Source organism: Squalius cephalus, assembly GCF_949319135.1.
Source record: "Squalius cephalus genome assembly, chromosome: 15".
Lineage (NCBI taxonomy): Eukaryota > Metazoa > Chordata > Actinopteri > Cypriniformes > Leuciscidae > Squalius > Squalius cephalus.
The window spans coordinates 11,902,476-11,922,076 of record NC_137136.1 but is presented as its reverse complement, the minus strand read 5'-3'; the positions used below and the strand labels follow the sequence as shown (position 1 = coordinate 11,922,076).

The 19,601-nt window shown below is 35.8% G+C and overlaps 2 protein-coding genes across 2 annotated transcripts; one reads left to right on the top strand and one right to left on the bottom strand.

The window, feature by feature from the left end:
* Positions 1-3,209: 3,209 nt before the first annotated feature.
* Positions 3,210-17,031, top strand: gnl2 (G protein nucleolar 2). The gene is made up of 16 exons (XM_079894884.1): positions 3,210-3,396; positions 4,593-4,677; positions 5,021-5,115; positions 5,262-5,401; positions 7,956-8,140; positions 8,282-8,348; positions 8,451-8,609; positions 10,530-10,643; positions 11,377-11,505; positions 12,557-12,661; positions 12,753-12,911; positions 14,389-14,496; positions 14,801-15,258; positions 15,367-15,446; positions 16,351-16,427; positions 16,544-17,031. Exons 1-16 carry the CDS (start codon positions 3,333-3,335, stop codon positions 16,676-16,678), a joined length of 2,160 nt encoding a protein of 719 aa, XP_079751010.1. The 5' UTR covers positions 3,210-3,332; the 3' UTR covers positions 16,679-17,031.
* On the bottom strand, positions 17,031-19,098 carry dnali1 (dynein, axonemal, light intermediate chain 1). Its single transcript, XM_079894886.1, has 6 exons — positions 18,886-19,098; positions 18,599-18,735; positions 17,940-18,109; positions 17,688-17,866; positions 17,206-17,370; positions 17,031-17,129 (listed from the first exon to the last, which is right to left on the bottom strand). The coding sequence occupies exons 1-6, from the start codon at positions 18,964-18,966 to the stop codon at positions 17,088-17,090; spliced, it is 774 nt and encodes a 257-aa protein (XP_079751012.1). The 5' UTR covers positions 18,967-19,098; the 3' UTR covers positions 17,031-17,087.
* Between the last annotated feature and the right edge of the window lie 503 nt (positions 19,099-19,601).

Genomic DNA, 19,601 nt, shown 5'->3' with positions numbered 1-19,601 from the left:
CACAGTCAAGGTTACCTGAATGATAAAGGTGACGCAGGCCCTGAACAAATAGCCTGCTTAGTGCATTTCCCATCACCAGCCAGACACATCCAAAATCCAGCAAAGGCTTTGGTCTTGATCCATCATTACTCTCTCCCATGTGGCTGCCTGTTTACTGGCAATGCCGAGAACAGATTAGGTGAATACCTAAAGGGATATCTGCAACTTTACCCAATCTTGACGGAAAAATCAAACAAGCCAATTCTCCCTCCTTGACGAAAACAAAGTGGACCTATCAGCAAGCCATCTTAAAAATACCTCTCACTCTGGCATCGGTTGTTGGAGCATACCTGTTTGCAATTGATGTTGAATTGCTCAATAAAACAGGATAATGCATGCCGAATCTTTTATTTTAGGAGACAGCTCAATATCTTCTATTATTTGAAAAGAGTTATTTAAACCTGGGCTGTTATTATAGTGTTTAGCATGAAACGTGGCCTCATTTGACTTTTCCAATGCAATTTTGATTTATTTACATACTATTTATTATGGTAATATCTGGCAAATGTAACCAGCACATCAAAAGTAGTTTCTGTAGTTTCTGGAATAAAAAAAAAAAAATCCTGCTCCAGACATATTTTTAATAACTGTTAGTGCTTATTCAAATATTCAGTGCAACCAAATCATAAATTGCTCTAATTAATACTATACATTTTCAAATGTATTGATGACAAATTTTCATAGACAACAATATACTTTTTGAATCCAATCCAATTTTGAAAAGTGTTGTTTTTATGGTGGTTTATACCAAGCAATCATCGAAATGAGCAAAATGTCTGGAGCTTTCATAAAGGGATTGGAAACAAAATATAGAATTTCACGTAACCGCAACTCCATTCAATTTAATAGCTTTTCAGAGACAGTCCTCTGAGAAAACGTCTCAGGAAATCATGATGATTTGCCTCTCATTCTCTTTTATGCTGTCAGCTTCTTGTTTAAGACAAGCTGGCCGTCAGAGTAACGTGGGTTTTAAAAGGGAAAATTAAATCTGAAAATAATTTATGCATTGTTTTTGTTTTCTCTCTTGGTCGAACTCTATTTGAGCATTTCTGATGTTGTCACATTTGATTTTAACAGAGTAAACGCGAACAATTGAAGAAAAACATGACAAAAAGAACATGACAGAGTCTGAACTGTTTCTAGTGCAAATCTGTGCTCAAACGACTACATGAGTTATTCCTTATACCTCTCTAATTCCTGAACAGTGTAAAAATGACTCAAAAATACGACATATAGGAAAGTTCTAAACTGTTTTTTTTTTTTTTTATGCTGAAATAGCAGAAAATAGTACAAATAAAAGTTTTTATTTATGAATAAAAGTTATCTATAGAATATTGTGAGATGTTAAACTAATAAAGGTGATCTCTGATAGGCTATTGTCCTGGATTTTTTGGGCCAGATGTACTAAACAGGGAAAAATTAATAGGCCTATAGGTTGTTAACATGTCCTGAGGTCATGTTAACTCCACCTAATTGAATTTTAACATTAAACATATTTTATGGTTATTGTGCATTGGAGGGTTTACGCTGGCGCAAGCTGTTAGAAAATCTGACCCTAAGTCTATAGAATACTAGTATTATACAAGGTATGCCTGGTTCTCATTGACTGTGTTGGCCGCCCCAGAAGCCATTATCTACGCATTCCACACAGGCTCTGTGCAGGTTTTAAGTTTACACGATACACCGGCTGGCAACACAACACAAATTTATCGTTGCTCCAAGCTGAAAACTGTTTAAATGCATCTGTGTAATGTTTTCTATAATACCATTTTGAGAATATGCAAAGTTTATTGTTCCTTTTTCCACTTTGTTTTCTTTAACTTGAGTGGAATGTAATCTTGTAGAGTAGAACATGTGCCGAAAGAAAACAGGTAAGTCATACATCTCGTTATAGCATCAAAATTTAGAGTTCAAACGGCTTTCTTTAATCGGTCCAAAAGCAGAAGACAGAGTCTTAATTAAATGTAGCGAACAGACACTGCTGAAGCTTGAAGTCATGGAACAGGATAATGCAACTGAAGCAATAACTATCATTGCATGCCCTCTTCTGGGTATACAGAGTCCTACATGAGTGTCATGCATGTATTGGCCTAGAAATAGTCATTCTGATATTTTTTTGCAAATAAGAGTTTCCCAAATTAAATATGCTTCCCTGTTAATTAAACAGCATGGGAGCAATAACTGTAATGATGCTGTGTTAGTCCGAGAAGACATTGTTACAAATAGCTCAGGTTTACCTTTGTGTTGTTTCAGACCCAAATATACTGAACAAATAAAAGGAGAAAAAAACATGGTATTTTAAAATATGAGTAATTGGTGCACAATATGTGCATTTTTCTTAACAATATCAATATTTCATTTAAATTATTAATGAATTTATAAGTACAAGTTTATATAGTGTCTGCAACTCCATTTCTTTAGTATTTATTCATATGTTAAAGTTTTTTTGTTTGTCATATCATTAGTTTAACTGTCCTGCGGTATTATACTAGCATTTTTAAAAATGCAAATACAGCATACTCTCTCAATTGTAAGGTCATAACACCTCTAGTGAAAAAAAAACTATACCGAAATGTATTTAAAATACATTATTTCATACTAAGTTAGTATAATACAAAACCATTAACATATTTACTGACATAATGCATGAAGCTAATGAAACTTTTGAGTACTTTGTTTATTGCACAATGCACATTTCTTAATATTAAGCATAAAATGTGTTTTAATATCACTTTTAGTAAATATAGTATGATCTATACATCAGTCTTTAAATTAAAGATATTTAAAGTGCACTTAAAGTATACTTGCAATAGTTACATTGTAGCACAATCAAATATACTTAAGTTTATCTTTAGTTGGACCTCAGCACTATTTCCACATAACTCCATTAAGTACAAAATTAGTTGTTCCAATTTAGCAGACTTGAAGTTGATCAATTTAGTATACCAACAGTACAATTGCAGGGTATTTATATTAAGTAGGCCTACATAAAGTGTAAATGTATTTGCAGTGTACTTAGCATAAAATACATGTATTTCAAATACATTTTGGTATATTTACATTGGTACATTGCATACCAATGGGTAAACTGTGGCTTTTTAGATATTCTTGAAATGAGTCCGAGGAGCTACTGACTTTTCTCAACGGGAAAAGATGAAAATCTGTCGCTTGATTGATGACGTACTTCCTGGGTTGTGTAGTTTATTGTAACACGTGGAAATCTACAGTGGACTGAAATACTGTTTTATATCTATATTCACAGTATTGGGAGTGTACCGGAGTAATCGATCACAATGGTTAAACCAAAATACAAGGGGAAAAGCTCCATAAATCCCTCAACCTCCAGCAGTAATCCCGGTAAGATGAAATGAACAGCTGGTCTGAATGTGAACTGCTAGCAAGGCTAAGCTATTAGCCAACTCTTGTTGAGAAGTATACGAGTCGTTCTGTAGTTATGTTTTCACTGTTGCATGTTGTAAAGCAACTTGCCTCTATTCGTCCAGGGTAACTCGTTGATTGTGTGTAACCACGACTTCTGTCAAGCATTTAAATGTCCCATCAGAGGCTGTTGGCACTTGTATAGTGATGACCGTGTCAGTGTGCCAAACGTGCCGTGTTTTTACATGACAATTATAACATCAAATAAAAATGGTACTAGATTGCTACCACAATGTTTGATTGTTTTTCAAAAATGTTCCGGATCAGTTATCAGTCTGAGCAATTATTGTGCTGTCACTACAATGGTTGTCACATTTTTAAATATCCCAAAGATTTGTTACTTTCAGTGCTATTTTGCTATAAATCCTGGTTCTACACTGCTCATAAAAAACGATTTAAAAACAGAAGGTGATCTTTCTTTTTGAAAAATAATATTTAGCATATATGCCCACATGATTGCTGATCTGAAGTTAACATAGGTATTGAATGTAATCAAGGATAAGTTTAAGGACACATGTTACAAATTAATACTATATATATATATATATATATATATATATATATATATATATATATATATATATATATATATATATTAATACAAATTATTCAGCAAGGATGCATTCAATTAATCAAAAAAGTGGCAGTGAAGACATTTAAATAAATGCTGTTCTTTTGAACTATTCATCAAAGAATAATTGACGATAATTGAATATAATTGAATAATATGATGGTCTGTTTTCACAAGTGATGACAATAAGAAATGTTTTGAGCATCAAATCAGCATATTAGAATGATCTCTGAAGGATCATGTGACACTGAATACTGGAGTAATGATGCTGAAAATTCAGCTTTTGCCATCACAGGAATAAATGGCATTATAAAGTATATTAAAATAGAAAACAGTTACTTTGATATTTCATTATATTACTGTTTTACTGTATTTTTAATAAAAAAATGCAACCTTGGTGAACATAGACTTCTTTCAAAACCCCATTCTGTTAACCCTTGTGTTCCAGTTAAACAATCTATCACAGTTCACCCAAAATTAAAGTAGATTGAACTATATGTCCCTGTGTATAACAATGTGTGTCCATATTTTTTTAACATTACAGACCGAGTCAAGGGAGCTGGAGGGAACAACATGAGGGACCGTGCCACCATCCGACGGTTGAATATGTACAGACAGAAGCAGAGATGGTAACAGTTTGACCTGTGATTTACAAAATGACATATACAAGTTTCAGATTAGTAGCAAACACTAGTTCTTTATTTGGATCCCCATTAGCTTCCAGAAAGTGGTTGCTAATCTCCCTAGGGTCCACAAAGCAATACAAGACAGAAAGCCATACAAATAAAATAAAAACAAGAATACAGTCAATTACTCTAATCAAATCACCAAACTATACATCTTAGCAGTAGCAGCATATCCAACATACATCTACATATTTGTAAGCATGTCTTTATATAGTTGTAGTGGGTCGTGAGGTATTGACAAGAATTAGTTGCATAAAACATGCATGTTTTTTCATTATGCTCACAGCAACAATCGAGGTAAGGTGATCAAGCCCTTGCAATACCAGAACACAGTTGCCCCTGGAACTGTGGCCAGAGTTGAGCCCAACATCAAGTGGTTCGGTAAGAGCATTTTAGAGTTTTATTGAATCCTAATCTGTGTGAATGATTATTGAGGGGAATTAGCCTCAATTGTCCTCTTTTCCAAGTAGGTTTAGGATCTGAATATATAAATATTGATTTGCTTTTCCCATATGCTCCCTATGCAGCTAATACACGTGTCATCAAGCAGTCATCATTGCAGAAATTCCAAGAAGAGATGAACGCAGTAAAGAAAAGTCCGTACAGAGTAGTGATGAAACAGAGCAAGCTGCCGATGTCCTTGCTGCATGACCGAATAAAGGCACACGTGAGTATGCGGATACGTTGGTATACATCCACTGTTTTTAAATACAAAAATCCTGTTTTTTAGTCCCAATGTAGCCTGTTGAGAGGAGACAGGTAGGCTGTTTGCTTGAAACCCTTTGAGATTGGCTGAGCAGCCAGTCCCATAATTCATTGGGATGAGCTCTGTAAAATCAATACATCAAAGAAATGTGAATATATTTATAATTCACTTAAAACAGAAAAAATTTAAGTTTGACATATTTTAGAGTATCAAAATGCTATGTTAGCAACATGTTAACGTCTAACTCTGGCCTTTACACGCGGTAGTGTTATTTTAGTATTTATGCTTTATTATGGTATTTCTTCAAATGAGCTTTTTTTTATATTTATTTTCAGTTTTCATTTAAAAGTTTAGTAATTTAGTTGTGCGCCATTCACTGGTCATTTTTATTGGTTTTAGCTTTAATTTTATTTCAGTTTTTGCCAATTTAACATCTAATTTCTAGTTTACATTTAAGTTTACGTTTTTCATATAGTTTTGTTTCAATTACTGAAAACGATTGATAATAGTTTGTTAGTAGTGCTGTTTTTATGATACACGGAGTTTCTGTGTGTTATGATTAGAAAAAAATAAAGCAAAAATGTCCCTGACCATAAACTTCAAGAGTAAAATTGCCCACTCACAAAGTCCATTTCCGACTTGAATGACCAGTTGCTCATTTCCGGCAAATTCTCATAAACAATTTGCATTTCATTTGCTCATTTGTATTTGTTTTTCGCCTCTTGCCTAAACGTCTCGTAACTTGTAGACCTCGTGCAACGCGTGCTAACCACAGCAAAATGATTTTGTCAGTCTGACAGCGGTGTACTAGTGAGTCTACGGCCTGACCTGCGTTAGAACTTGCTCTTTGGCACCTGAGGGCTCGCCATTTGCCAGTGTTAAAGAACTGAGCTAAAATATGTGCTCAGAATAAAATGTAATGTTTTGCTCAGTTCTTCATGTTCCTTCTGCAACTGTTGTTGATTCACTTCAGGATCTAAACTGTTCCATGTGTGAGCAAAACCTTTTAGGACTTTGTGTAATGAACATCCCACTTTACTTTTATTCTGTGTCTCAGAACTGTGACATTTATTATGTTTTTGTTCTTGTATTCAACCTTGGTTGCAGGGAACTGATGATACGGGCTTAATTATTGTACATATATATTTTCGTCCTCTCTTTTTGATTTGTGGTGTTTGAGCAGCCCCTCCAGCGTGTGCCGTAGTGCCCATTGTTTGCGCACATATTTGCTCTTTCTCAGAAATATTTTGAACATGTTGTGATGTGGTGGTTAGCCTCAAATCAGGTTGTTTTTTTATCATCCACGTCAATTGTTCCAAAGAAATGCAACCTTACCAGAAGTAGAATTTCTTACGAGAAATGTTACTGGCTTTGACAAGATCTGTAAATTGCTTGTCGTTTTATTCCATCCTCTGTTGCAACAGTGGTATGGCTTCCTTTTTTTTTCTTTTTTTTTTTAGGTAATTACAGATTGCAATTTAGCCGGGTGAAGTTAAACGTGTAAGATGTTTCGTTCATTGTTCTTAGGATTTGTGTGATCTTGATATAGGAATATTTGTTTTTATCAGCACTGTAAAATTAGCTGCCTTTTTGTTAAAATGTTAGTTATATTCTAGCTACACTGCTGCTCAAATGTTTGGGGTCGGTAAGATTTGTAAAATGTTTTTAAAAGAAATGCTCACCAAGGCTGCAGTTATTTGATCAAAAATACAATAAAAACAATAATATTCTGAAATATGATTACATTTTAAAACAACTTTTTTCTAGTTTTATTAACTAGTGTTGGCAAAGCTGAATTTTCAGCATCATTACTCCAGTCTTCAGTTTCACATGATCCTTCAGAAATCATTCTAATATGCTGATTTGAATCTTACTGGCACCAGAACAGTAGTGTATATACAATTCTAAATGTGTAAAGCTGGTGTTTACAAATCTGATTTAAACCACATCTGCATTTAGTTTGAAAAAGTTTACAATCTGATCTTTTTTTTTGGAATGCGTCTAGATCGGATTTCAAATTTTCTTTGTTTGGGATGTTACAAAGTGTGCAATGCTTTCCAAATACAAATTCAACCTTATTTAGTGTATTATGTCTCTTAGCATCTTGTTGACGCATAAATCTTTACTGTAGTAGATAGTCAGACCACACTGTCTAAACAAACAGATTTCAGCACTTCATCAAACAGAAGGTCAATCCAAAAGATCAGTTTTAAAAAAACTAAATATATTTATATGCTATGTAAACAAAGTCAAATTAATATATGCTTAATAGAAGCATTCATGTTGCTTTGTATGGAACAACATTTTATGACACACTCTAGTATGCCATAAAATGTGTTGAGTACACTCCGCTCTCCCAAAAATCATTGGGGCTTTTTTCCTCTTAGGAATGGGGCATAGAAACCTGTCAAAATGCAAAAGAAATTCCTAAAGTTGTGGAGATCATGATAGGAGGATATAACAGTCAGTTCTCATGAAATATGAATGTCAATTGATCATCTGCTGGATCTTGTAGAACTCCAAGGTGCACATTCTGGACACAGAGACGTTCGAGACCACTTTTGGGCCAAAGGCACAAAGAAAGAGGCCCAACTTGACTGTGGGAGAGCTGAAGGACTTTGCTGAAAAGGCAGAGGTCTCGGCTCAGAGCTACAGTACTGAAAAAGACCGTGATTTGGTGTTTGAGGACAGCGGAGTCAAGTGAGTGGAGTGATTTCTAAAGTTCCTATAGCTCAGTACATCCCTACTGCAGAAACTATGCCCTGTTGGTATAGCAAATATGGTATTTATGAAAAAACTGGATAAATGTCTCAAAGCCATTTCATTTCCCCATCACTGCAGGGACGAGGCTCGGGAGGAAATCTTTAAGAAGGGTCAGTCAAAGAGGATCTGGGGCGAGCTGTATAAGGTAGCTATAACCATCTCACAACAACTTGCTCTGAAAGTTTTAATAAAAACCACAGTACTGCCAAATGATGCCACATCTTAAAATGAAGCATGTTTTGCACAGGTGATCGACTCTTCGGACGTCGTTATCCAGGTGCTAGATGCTCGGGACCCTATGGGCACTCGTTCCCAGAGCATTGAGTCCTACCTAAAGAAAGAGAAACCTTGGAAGCACCTCATCTTTGTGCTCAACAAGTGTGATCTCATTCCCACATGGGTTACGGTAAGAAAATAAAGCTGAATACTTCCATACTAGTTCCATAACCTGTTGAGCTGCCTATGTAGGCTGGAATGATGTTCCAGATGCTTTTTGAGATACCTTCACTTGGGGAAACTCAATGTAGAATGCAAGCAAAGTGCACTTCAGTAAGCTAAGTGGGGGGGAAAGCCCATCCAAAATGGCTGAAACAGTACCAGAAATGTCAATTATAAATCTACTTCTAAATTAAGAACAAATCTAAATCTAGCTTAAAAATATCATTAAACATATTTTTTTTCCAGCATTTGTTTGTGCTTAGTATGTGTCAGAGTATTTTGTCATTAGCAACATTCTAACATTGCCTGTGTTGAAATTCATTTATGTTGGTGAAAGAAAATGTTTGAAATCTTGATGATAAATCGACTTATTCAGGAGCAAAAAAAACTATATTTTGGAATGAAGATATTGGTAATACTAAACAAAAACACTATTTACCCAACATTTTGTGTGTGCTGTGTATTTGTATTAGTGTTATTAGCTTAGCGTTATTATAATTCTAGCCTCTTTTGATATCTATTTAAGTTGGTGATAGAAATGTCAGAAGTCTTAATGATAAATATACTTGTACATTCAGTTGCAAAATAGTTAAATCTAATAAAAAACACTTTTATCCCATATTTATGTGTTATGTATTTATATGCCTATTAGAGGATCATGTTGTTTAGCAAGTACTTAATAAATTCCTGTCTGTGTAGAGCTATCCAAAATGGTCGCTTTTGTTGTTCCTGGACAATTAGGATGTAGGGAACTGCCTATGTTGGCAGTAGACAGCAAGGCTGCTCACTAGGGTTTTTGGGAAAAGGCCACTGTCTGCAATGTGTCCTGTCCGTACATTCAATTATCCCGTCTCTGGAGTTTGTTTCACTGACAGACAGGCATGTTTATCTTGGCTTGCCCAACTTTTGTAATAGTTAACCAGTTAAAAGTTCCTTCCCTGACAGATATTTTCCAATCTTTCACATCTATAATTCTTGTTGTTTGTAAATTGTGTTATTGGCGATTCTGAAATGCAGCAACAGGAAACGAGGGAGCTCTACCAGCTGTTTATAAGCTGCAGACTTTTGCATTCAAGCCGAAGAAACATTTGCCTACCTCCTTCAGATTTATGACAGGTCTTTTGTAAACCTAACAGGAAAATGATTGGGAAACCCATTATTTTTGTTGTTGAGAGGGAATCACTTATCATTTTGCAGTGATTCTTGTTGGGCAGCCCTTGCCCTTGTGCTTTTTTTTATTTTATTTTTTATGTGTTCTCTCTTCTCAAAAACATTTAATTTCATAGATCACTTCTAATGTCTAGACATTGGGAGACATTTAGAAAACCCACATTTGACCAGATTTGATCCTAAATCCCATGGATTTCATCCTACATCAGAAGTGAAGAACAAAACGGGATTTATAAAGGCAGAAACTGACATGAAAGACTTGTGTATACGCCAACTGAAGAGCATGCATTCTTTTTTTGCACTCCTATACCAGCAATTAAAATCATTTAACATTAAGAAAATGTAATATGAAAGAGAAATATGCATTCAATTTATTTTTTACTGCTTATTGACTCTTATGAAAAGATTGAGGACCAGATTTAGTTTTAGAATTTATATCAAAGATAAACATTAAAAAAAAATTCTATATTTGTAAGAAAGAGTTTTATTTATGTGGCGCCTTTCCTTAGCTCAAGGTCAATTTACATTGTACATTACAGTACATTTACACATGTACACACAATTTAAGATGAACTGCGATTCATAAAGAGGGATGCATTTTGGGAAGAAAAAAAATTAATATGGACGTTTAATAAATCATTATATAAACTGTCGTACAAGGATCATTCACTTAGGATCATTCTACAGATTCTTGCTTATACATGTATGTATGTTGTAGAAACGCTGGGTTGCAGTTCTTTCTCAGGAACACCCCACTTTGGCCTTTCACGCCAGCCTTACCAACTCCTTCGGCAAGGGCTCCCTTATCCAGCTCCTGCGGCAGTTTGGCAAGGTAAGACCTTAAACAGTTACAGCATATTTTTATGTGGACACACATCATACACACCATGCCTTGGAAACCATGGGCAGCAGGTTTTAAATGCACAGCGGTTTCGCTCCACAACATTTATCTACTCAAACTGCAGTTTTAGGACAAGATCAGCCTGTTTTCTGGTCCGTAATGGCAACAGATAAAGACAGCAGTGGTTTGGTCAGGTACCAGATGCTCCCCACCCTCCCATACTATTGGGCTCCTCTCCTGTCTTCACATCTGCCTCTGAGCTATTTTTGGGAGCACGGCCGTAAACAAAAACTTGGAAATACTAAAAAGGAGAGTGGGCTTACGTAACATAAATTTTGTGAGAGTTATATGACAAGACGAGTTAGATGAGTTAGAAAACACCGGCACAAAAATATCCCGGTTACCATGCGTGCAATATAAATCTGAAGGTGTAATGACATTTAAGAGGCCTATGAAGTCTTCATTTCTTGGGCAGGAGCCCCCTTTTAAAAGTGAATCGTGAAATGTGAGAGGCAATGTGTGCAAATTATTGGGGGAAGAGTTGATCCAAGGTTTTTCTTAGATTTTCCAAGGTTTTCCAAGGTCTTGTTTTCCTGACCTTGATACCATGAAACCGACATTATATCAGAGGGCTCGACAATATGCGTGTAACTCTTCTATTTAATTGCTACTTTCAAAATGACTTTTGCCTACTATTAACATGTCCATATTGATTTTTGCTCAGCTCCACTCAGACAAAAAGCAGATCAGTGTTGGTTTCATTGGTTACCCCAATGTTGGAAAGAGCTCTGTTATCAATACCCTGCGCTCCAAAAAAGTCTGTAACGTGGCACCCCTTGCTGGTGAGACTAAGGTAAGACCTCAGAAGCTTTTTTTGTTTTCATCTCATATACATAAAATAAATGTATTATTGTTAATAATAATAATATGTGACAAAAGGAGAAGTTTAGCACAATGTTAAAGCTGCTATTTTCCATGCTATGAATAAAGAGGAAAGGCTGTCAACCAGCCAATAACACATGCAGCACTTAAACTGCATTTCAAGTCGCCTTCTATTTAAGATTTTTCATTTTTGGTGATCTGTTCTTATAACATCCACTTGTAGTTGTTACATACTGATCGTAAACATCAGACGATTGAGCGACTCTTCTTTTAAGGGTCATTAAATGATCCTGAATTTATTTGTAGCGAGTGTAAGACTACCTGCCAGCTCCTGACATGTGTTAACATTTTGGATGGCTTAAGTTTCCAGCAGTTTGGTTTTGGCTTCTACTTTTGTGTATTCATGTTTTTGTGTGAAATTACTTTTTTATGTTGTCAAATTTTTCCTCTCATTTTACAAACATGGAACTGAGAGCGAGTGAAAGTTCAAGGCGAAGGAAAAACACATTACTGACAGAGGCCAGATTGAAATCAAATTCTAAACAAATCTGGACTTCCACACTGTTCTGTTTATGTTTTAAATGATAAATTGTACAATATAAAATCTCCCTTGTGTGCCCTGATTTGGGTGATTCTTCAATTATTAGACGTTTTCTTTCCACTATTTTCTTTTCTTTTAAAAACAGAGTTTCTAGTTCGATTATGAAATAAATAGATTGATTTGATTGATTACAATTCTTTTTGTTATGTCTCTTTAACTAGTTTTTCCTAATGTTGAAATGTTACATTTGCTTCAGTCACTCTTTAGGCCTGTTTAGCTTCATTTTTATTAACTCAAAAGTGAATTGACTGCTTGTTAACTTGACACAAGTTATTATAAATCGCATTTGTTTAAATGCAGTTCGTTATATTGAAATGTTTTCGGTCTTGTGGTTTCTTAAATGGAGGAAATGGATGAATCTATGGACTGGTTCATGCTTAAGCTTTATGCCACAACCAACTGTTTTGTTTCTGTCTGACAGGTCTGGCAGTATATCACACTAATGAGACGCCTTTTCCTCATCGACTGTCCCGGCGTCGTCTACCCCTCCGACGACAGCGAGACTGACATTGTGCTGAAGGGAGTGGTACGATGGCCTGGACTCTCAAAGTCAACCGTTCCGATTTTGCAATCCCAGCGGCCACTTCATCCACTTATTTTATATATGTTGCTTTTAGGTCCAAGTGGAGAAGATCCGAACTCCGGAGGATCACATCGGAGCGGTGCTGGAGAGGGCCAAAGCGGAGTACATCCAGAAGACATACCGCATTCCATCCTGGAGCTCCGCCGAGGACTTCCTGGAAAAGCTCGCCTTTCGCACCGGAAAACTGCTTAAGGTCTGGCCTGATGGTGGAGTATCTGATAAAATGAACTGTCAGCTCGGTCCTCGCGGCACATTTGTTTATTCGTTCCTCTAGCGTGTCCGATTGAGATGTGACAGTTTGCTTACTTTAAGCTGGTGGAAAACATTTAAATTAAAGTTCAAATAGCCACATTTTATGCTACTCTTATGCCAAAACCACTAAGATTTAATTCAAAATCTGAGTTTTCTAAAAGGATTTTGGCCTACATGTTGGTTACACGGGTTTAGGGCTGGGCAAAAAAATCGATTTTTCGATTAATCGTTTTTTAAAATGTGGTCGATTCAAAATCGATTCTCGATTTTTTTTCCATATTTATTTATCTATTACCCAAAAGCCAGTATTAGTTTTCATCCACTGTTTATAGGCTTGCAAACTCCATTTTATAGCTAATGCTGTGAGATTTTATGTTTTTATCTTAATCATAAAATAACCTCAACTAGTGCTGCACGATTAATCATATCGCAATCGCGCTGTCAAGCCTACACATATATGACGCAAAAAATGCTGCGATTTTTTTTAAATAAACAAATTTGGGCTGTTAACGCAATTAACGCAGCATCTGTGAATTTTTGTCATCCTCTGGCTAGTGTTACATAATCCCGCTCTTATTCATGCAAATGTTTTTAAACCATTCGTTCGCGACAAGAGCACGCTGCCTGTGAATGTCATGACTGTGACAGAAAGACTAGCACTGATATCGTGCGTGCGCACAAGACAGCCCAGAATACAGTTCTCTTTCGCACTTGAACGAACAATAGCACACACAATTATGCCAAAATGTCTTTGTCGAGTATCTTCATAACATAAGAGCAGTCTTTTGATGAACGTGAAGAGTTGTTGTGACTCGTGATAGAATGAGGCGCGTTTGAGATCCGCGTCTCTGGCAGCAGCGGCTGGTCTTAAAGGGACAGTACGTAAACAGTGTCCACTAATTATCTCTGTCGTTAAAGTTAATCAAAGAACAAAGGAAACAGAGAAAAACACTCACTGCTCTTGACTAAAGAACTTCTGTAACTTTAATAAGGATTAGTATATATATAATTTATAATTAATGCAGCGCAGGCTGTTTGATAACTTTATTACATTTCTGTAATGTCCTCCCTGTTAAACAGGAAGGGCACAGGTAAATATGATTCTGTTTTAATGTACCCAAGTGTACCTAAAATAAAAAGTTTAATATACAGGTTTGTAGCTCTTAATTTCTTTTTATTAATTAACCACTTGTAAACTTATGTTCACTTTTTTTTAATATATAGGATTTGTATTAAATTCATTGAGTCGAATCGAAATCGAATTTAGAATCGAAATCGAAAATCGAAATCGAATCGAATTGTAACATCTGAATCGATACCCAGCCCTACACGGGTTAGTTCACATCTTTGTCTTTGTCCAAATACTGTACATGTCTGTGCTGTAACGACTGGTGTTTTGTGTTGTTCTGGTAATACAGGGTGGAGAGCCAGATCTGTCTACTGTGTCTAAAATGGTTTTGAATGATTGGCAGAGGGGACGCATCCCCTTTTTTGTGAAGCCGCCTGGGGCCGAGATGGATGAAGAGGTAAATGTTCTTAATTTTCCACAAAATTTAGATTCTTTTAGTAAAACAATAGCTCAGGCTCTACTCAAAAATGAGTTCCAAGACTAATCTTTTGTAAAATTAGAGCATTGTGTTCTAAAAGACCTCAGAAAACATTGTTTATATGTAACTTCCTTAATGCATATTGAATTACTTGGTACAAATCCTTTTTTAAGTCACTGTGGCCAACAAAATTACTTGAATTTTGCCAGTCTTTATACTAGCAGACCCTAATGCACTTTTAAACATTTATAGTCTTAAACTGACACTTGATCTTTCCAATCAGTACAAAGCAAAACTGATGCTGGAAATGGCTGAGAAGGAAACCGAGAAGGAAGAGTTAGAAAACAGACTTGAAGCTCAGGATGTGGAGGGGGCCTCATCTAGCCAGCAGGAAGATCAAAAGCTGCTGAGACAGAAACAAGAGGAGATGCAGAAAATCTTCAGTAATGTCAAGCAGAACTTTGGCAAATTAAACGTCGCTCCGGAGTTCAGCGAGGAGGACCTTGTTCCTGTCGAGATGCCTGACATCCTGGAACCCTTGGGTTCAGAAGATGAGCAAGATGAGGAAAATGAGGAGGATGAGGAAAAAGAGCAGAGTGGAGAACTACAGGAAGAAGAATCCTCTGAGAATCCAGCGGAGAAAAAGAGCACACGTGAAGTGAATAAAGAGATGGATATGAAGATTGCCAAATTGAAACAGTTTCTTGATCGTGCCAAGTCAAAGCACTTCTCCGCCATACGGTATGTTTAAACTGATATTGAAAAGGTTATGAGAGGGTTCTGTGATTTTGAGTTCAGTGTTTAGCTCTTACCTATTGATATTCTAATGTGTTGTCTTTGTTTTTACAGCATTCCTAAAGGCCTTTCCGAAAAGGTGTTCACTGAAGCCACAGCAAAGCAGAATTCTGCAAAGAATCTGCAACGGAAAGGTACACCCACCCAACTAACCCAAGTTGATGCCAAATGCTTGTGTATTAAAAAAAGATATGGCCTCTAGAACTGCATATTTAATGAACATCTATATTTTTGGTTTTATAAATTTATATTTTTATAGAATTTTTTGGAGTAAGATTTTTTTAAATCTTTTAATTTAATTTTAAGAATTATCTTATGCTCACCATTGCTGCCTTTATTTAATCAAAATACAGTAATACTTAATACAGTAGAAAAAGTAATATTGTGAAATAGTATTACAATTTAAAAAAAATATATTTTCTTTTTAAATATATTTTAAAATGTCATTTATTCTTTTGACGGAAAACATTACTCCAGTCTTCAGTGTCACATGATCCTTCAGAAATCATTCTAATATTCTGATTTGCTACTCAAAACCTCTACATTTACTTATTTCTACTACATTAACTACTATATTTCTTATTATTATTATTATTATTATTATTATTATTGACATTGAAAACCGGTTTTTGTGGAAACCGTGATAGATTTTTAAGGATTCTTTGGTAAATAAAAAGTTAAAAATAACAGCATTTATTTAAAATAGAAATCTTTTTAACATCATAAATGTCTTTACTGTCACTTTTGACAATTTAATGCATCATTGCTAAATAAAAGTAATTTACGTTTCTTTCAAAACAAATGATTACTGATCCTAAACAGTATTTAAAAATTCACAATAATATTAATAAATATTGATATAGACAGCAATATAAACAATATTTAAAAAATCTCCATAATGCATGGTAAGACTTGCAAACCCAGTTGAATACACTGAATATTTCCTCTGAGTCTTTTCAGAGATGTTTCAATGATTATGGGATGTCTGGTGCTGTAAAGAAGTGAGTAAAAGACACTCAACCTCTTTTTGTTTTCCAGCTGTGACAGTGGGCAAAAAGAGGAAAGCTGTGGAAGATGAGGAGCCTGCCCAGGCTACCAAACTCACATCTAAAGAGGTATGCACTGTTCTCCCAGCTCTCTCAATCTTTCTGATTCCATAGTAAAGACATCTCAAATGAATTTGAGACCAAACTAATCCCTTTCTCTCTGTTGAACTACTTCACCCTAACAGAAAAGAAGCCTGGAGCGTGCACAGAAAGTGAAGAAAGTGGGGGTCCGCTATTATGAGACGCACAATGTCAAGAACAAGAATAAAAACCGAAAAATGCCCTTGGATGGCAAGAAATCCAAACGAGCTAAGCGATAAGACCTGGTCAGAAACCCAGTCACATCAATCCCCGTTTCCATCGTCATGCCGGTGGCTAAATTGGAACATCTGGAGTGGAGTCACAGTGATTTGTGTAACGGTGAAGGTTTGGTTGATCTGTGATGCAATCGTTCCAATGCACTTTATTCATACTGTGGCTCCAGACATCCTCATGAACATTATGACTACAATTCATTTCAGCACTGTGCATTTTCAAAGTTTTTAACTTAAGACAGTGTGTCCTGATTCAGCAGTGTTGAATGGTGGATCATGTACCCGTGTATCTATGTATATTCTTTTTCTTTTGTTTGGAGAAAAAAAAAAAAGAATAAATACTCAGAACAGGTGCTTTTATAAATGTTTTATTTTTTGAAACTGAATAGTTTGTGTATTAATATTCTAATAATATCTAGGCTTTATTCTTCAAGGTAATTATGCCCTCCAGTTGTGCCTTAAAAAATAAATGGACACATTAGAGTCTGAAAAAGTAATGTCAGAAATCCTGAATATGATGATCTCTGCTTTACCTTGAGTTGCTGGTTGGTTCGTTTGAGGAACTGGACCGCTTCGGCATGCTTCTTTTCCTCAATTTCCCGCCGTTCTGCTTCCCGTCTCTCGGTTGCTTCACATTTAGCCTTTTGCTCGTTAAATAGCCTCTCCAAATCTCGCTTCTCGCTCTCCAACTCTGAAATCTACCAAGAGTTTTTATCTCAATGAGTAGATAATGGTAATTGTCCGGTCATGCTTTAAAGATAATGATTTTTCTTCTGCAGAACACACACACACATACACAAAAAGATATTTTGAATAATATCTTATTTTGACATAAGATATTATGTCTCTTGTGTGTGTGTGTGTGTGTGTCCCCACACACACACACACACACACACAAAAGTAAAAAAAATGTCAGTTTGGATGCCATTGACTTTCATTATATGGACAAATAAAACATTTGAGATCTTCTTGTGTGTTCCGCAGAAGATTTTGATTTAACTATCCCTATAAGGACCTTGTTCTCCATGTCAGACTTTCCCTGCTCCCCCTGAAGTGCTTTCCTCATGCCAAAGGCCACACTGCTCTCGTACAGCGTTTGATAGGCAGCGATGGTCATGCGAATCTCATCTCTTACTTGCAGCAGCAGGAGGCCCCGCTCGGCACAGTTAATGGTGACTTGTCTGATTAACTCATCTAAGAGATTGAAAGAGGAAATGTCATGTAAATCAATGTCAAGACACTTCATTTAGAATATATGTATTTTTACCAAAGCACTGAGAGTAGAGCTCCCTGCGGACTGGGCAGATGCCGGTCTCTCTGGCCTGCCTCTCCTGCAGGGTTTTGTCCAGCTGTTCTTGCAAATTAATAACATCCATTCGTGTGCATGGAGCACTGGACACTGGCTGCACCCATAACTGGTTGTCCTCCATCCATTCCCTGCAACAGAACCATTTGTATGATTTATACAGTTCCATTGAAAAGTTTGGGGACAGTGAGATTTTTTTAAAAGCTGAATATTCAGCATCATTACTCCAGTCTTCAGTGTCACATGATCCTTCAGAAATCATTCTAATATGTTGATTTGCTATTCATGAAACATATCTTCTGATTATTATCAATGTTGAAAACAGTTGTGCTGCTTAATATTTTTGAGGAAACCGTGATGCATTTATTTCAGGATTCTTTGATGAATAGAAAGTTCAAAAGAACAGCATTTATTTGAAATAGAAATCTTTTGTAAAATTATAAATGTCTTTACTGACACTTTTGATCAATTTAATGTGCCCTTACTGAATAAAAGTGTTATTATTTTTTATTTATCTTACTGAGCCCAACATTTTAAACGTTAATGTGTGATGTGATTACTGGTAGGTATCAGCACTCGATTGAAGAAAACTTCTAATCATTGTAAGAGGTTTATTTTACTTTGGTGGTAGAATGGCATTTAGGATCTCTTCGGTTTGCTGCTTGCTGGCATCCACTGAGGGACTCTTGGGTTTGGGTGGTGGTGGGACCGGGCCGGCGTCAACAATCTGTTGGGGACTCACTTTCAAAGGGCGACTCTGTGTCAAATGTGAAGGAAGATATGAAAATCAAGTGTTAACGCTTTATTACAACAACCATGTAACGTTATACTTTAGCAGGTTTGTTTTTATTCGTATAACGTTAACGTTAGCTACATAACAGTTAACTGTTACAATAACTGTGCTTACCTTTGGAGACTTCCTCTCTGTATTTTTGCTCACTAACACCGGATAATCATACTTCAACAAGGAGTCAGACGGAGTAATCATGCTTATAATGATAAAGTGCAGAAATTAAAAAAAAAAATCTGCGTTTTGTTTTAGGAAGACTTCAAATTCCCTCGGTAAGGATGTAGAAGTTTCGTTTCGTTGTTTACGTTGCTATAACAACCGGGCTTGTCCGTCCCATCAAGGAACTTCAGTCCGCAGGAGTGGTAGGAAATAAATTCTTTACAAACTATACTGCTAAATTTACCAATTAAATATTTATGACTTCTAAACCTTTTAAAATAAATATATTTTGGTATTTTATTTTTCTAATATTTCTGTTCTAAAGCACAAGACACAACTCGCCACTTGGTGGCACTAACTGTTACACATTAAAGCAAAAAGGCTTTTGGCGCACGTATTAAATATGATTTTGATTTATAAGTTAACAGGCATCCTTTTACTTGTTATATACTTGTTTTTGGTTTATTTGTTTTTTATTACGCTTTGACACTTTGTTATTAATTTATTTCCATTTTTATTTTACTATTTGCGTAATTTAACCAGTTAAAATTGTAACATATTGGTTATTGTATATTATTAAAAAGTTTCTTATTTAATTTCTCGATAATCTCTTTTTAACTCGTTACATTGATGCCCTGAAGAAAGCGGAACTAAAGTGCTTTACATAGAAGGAG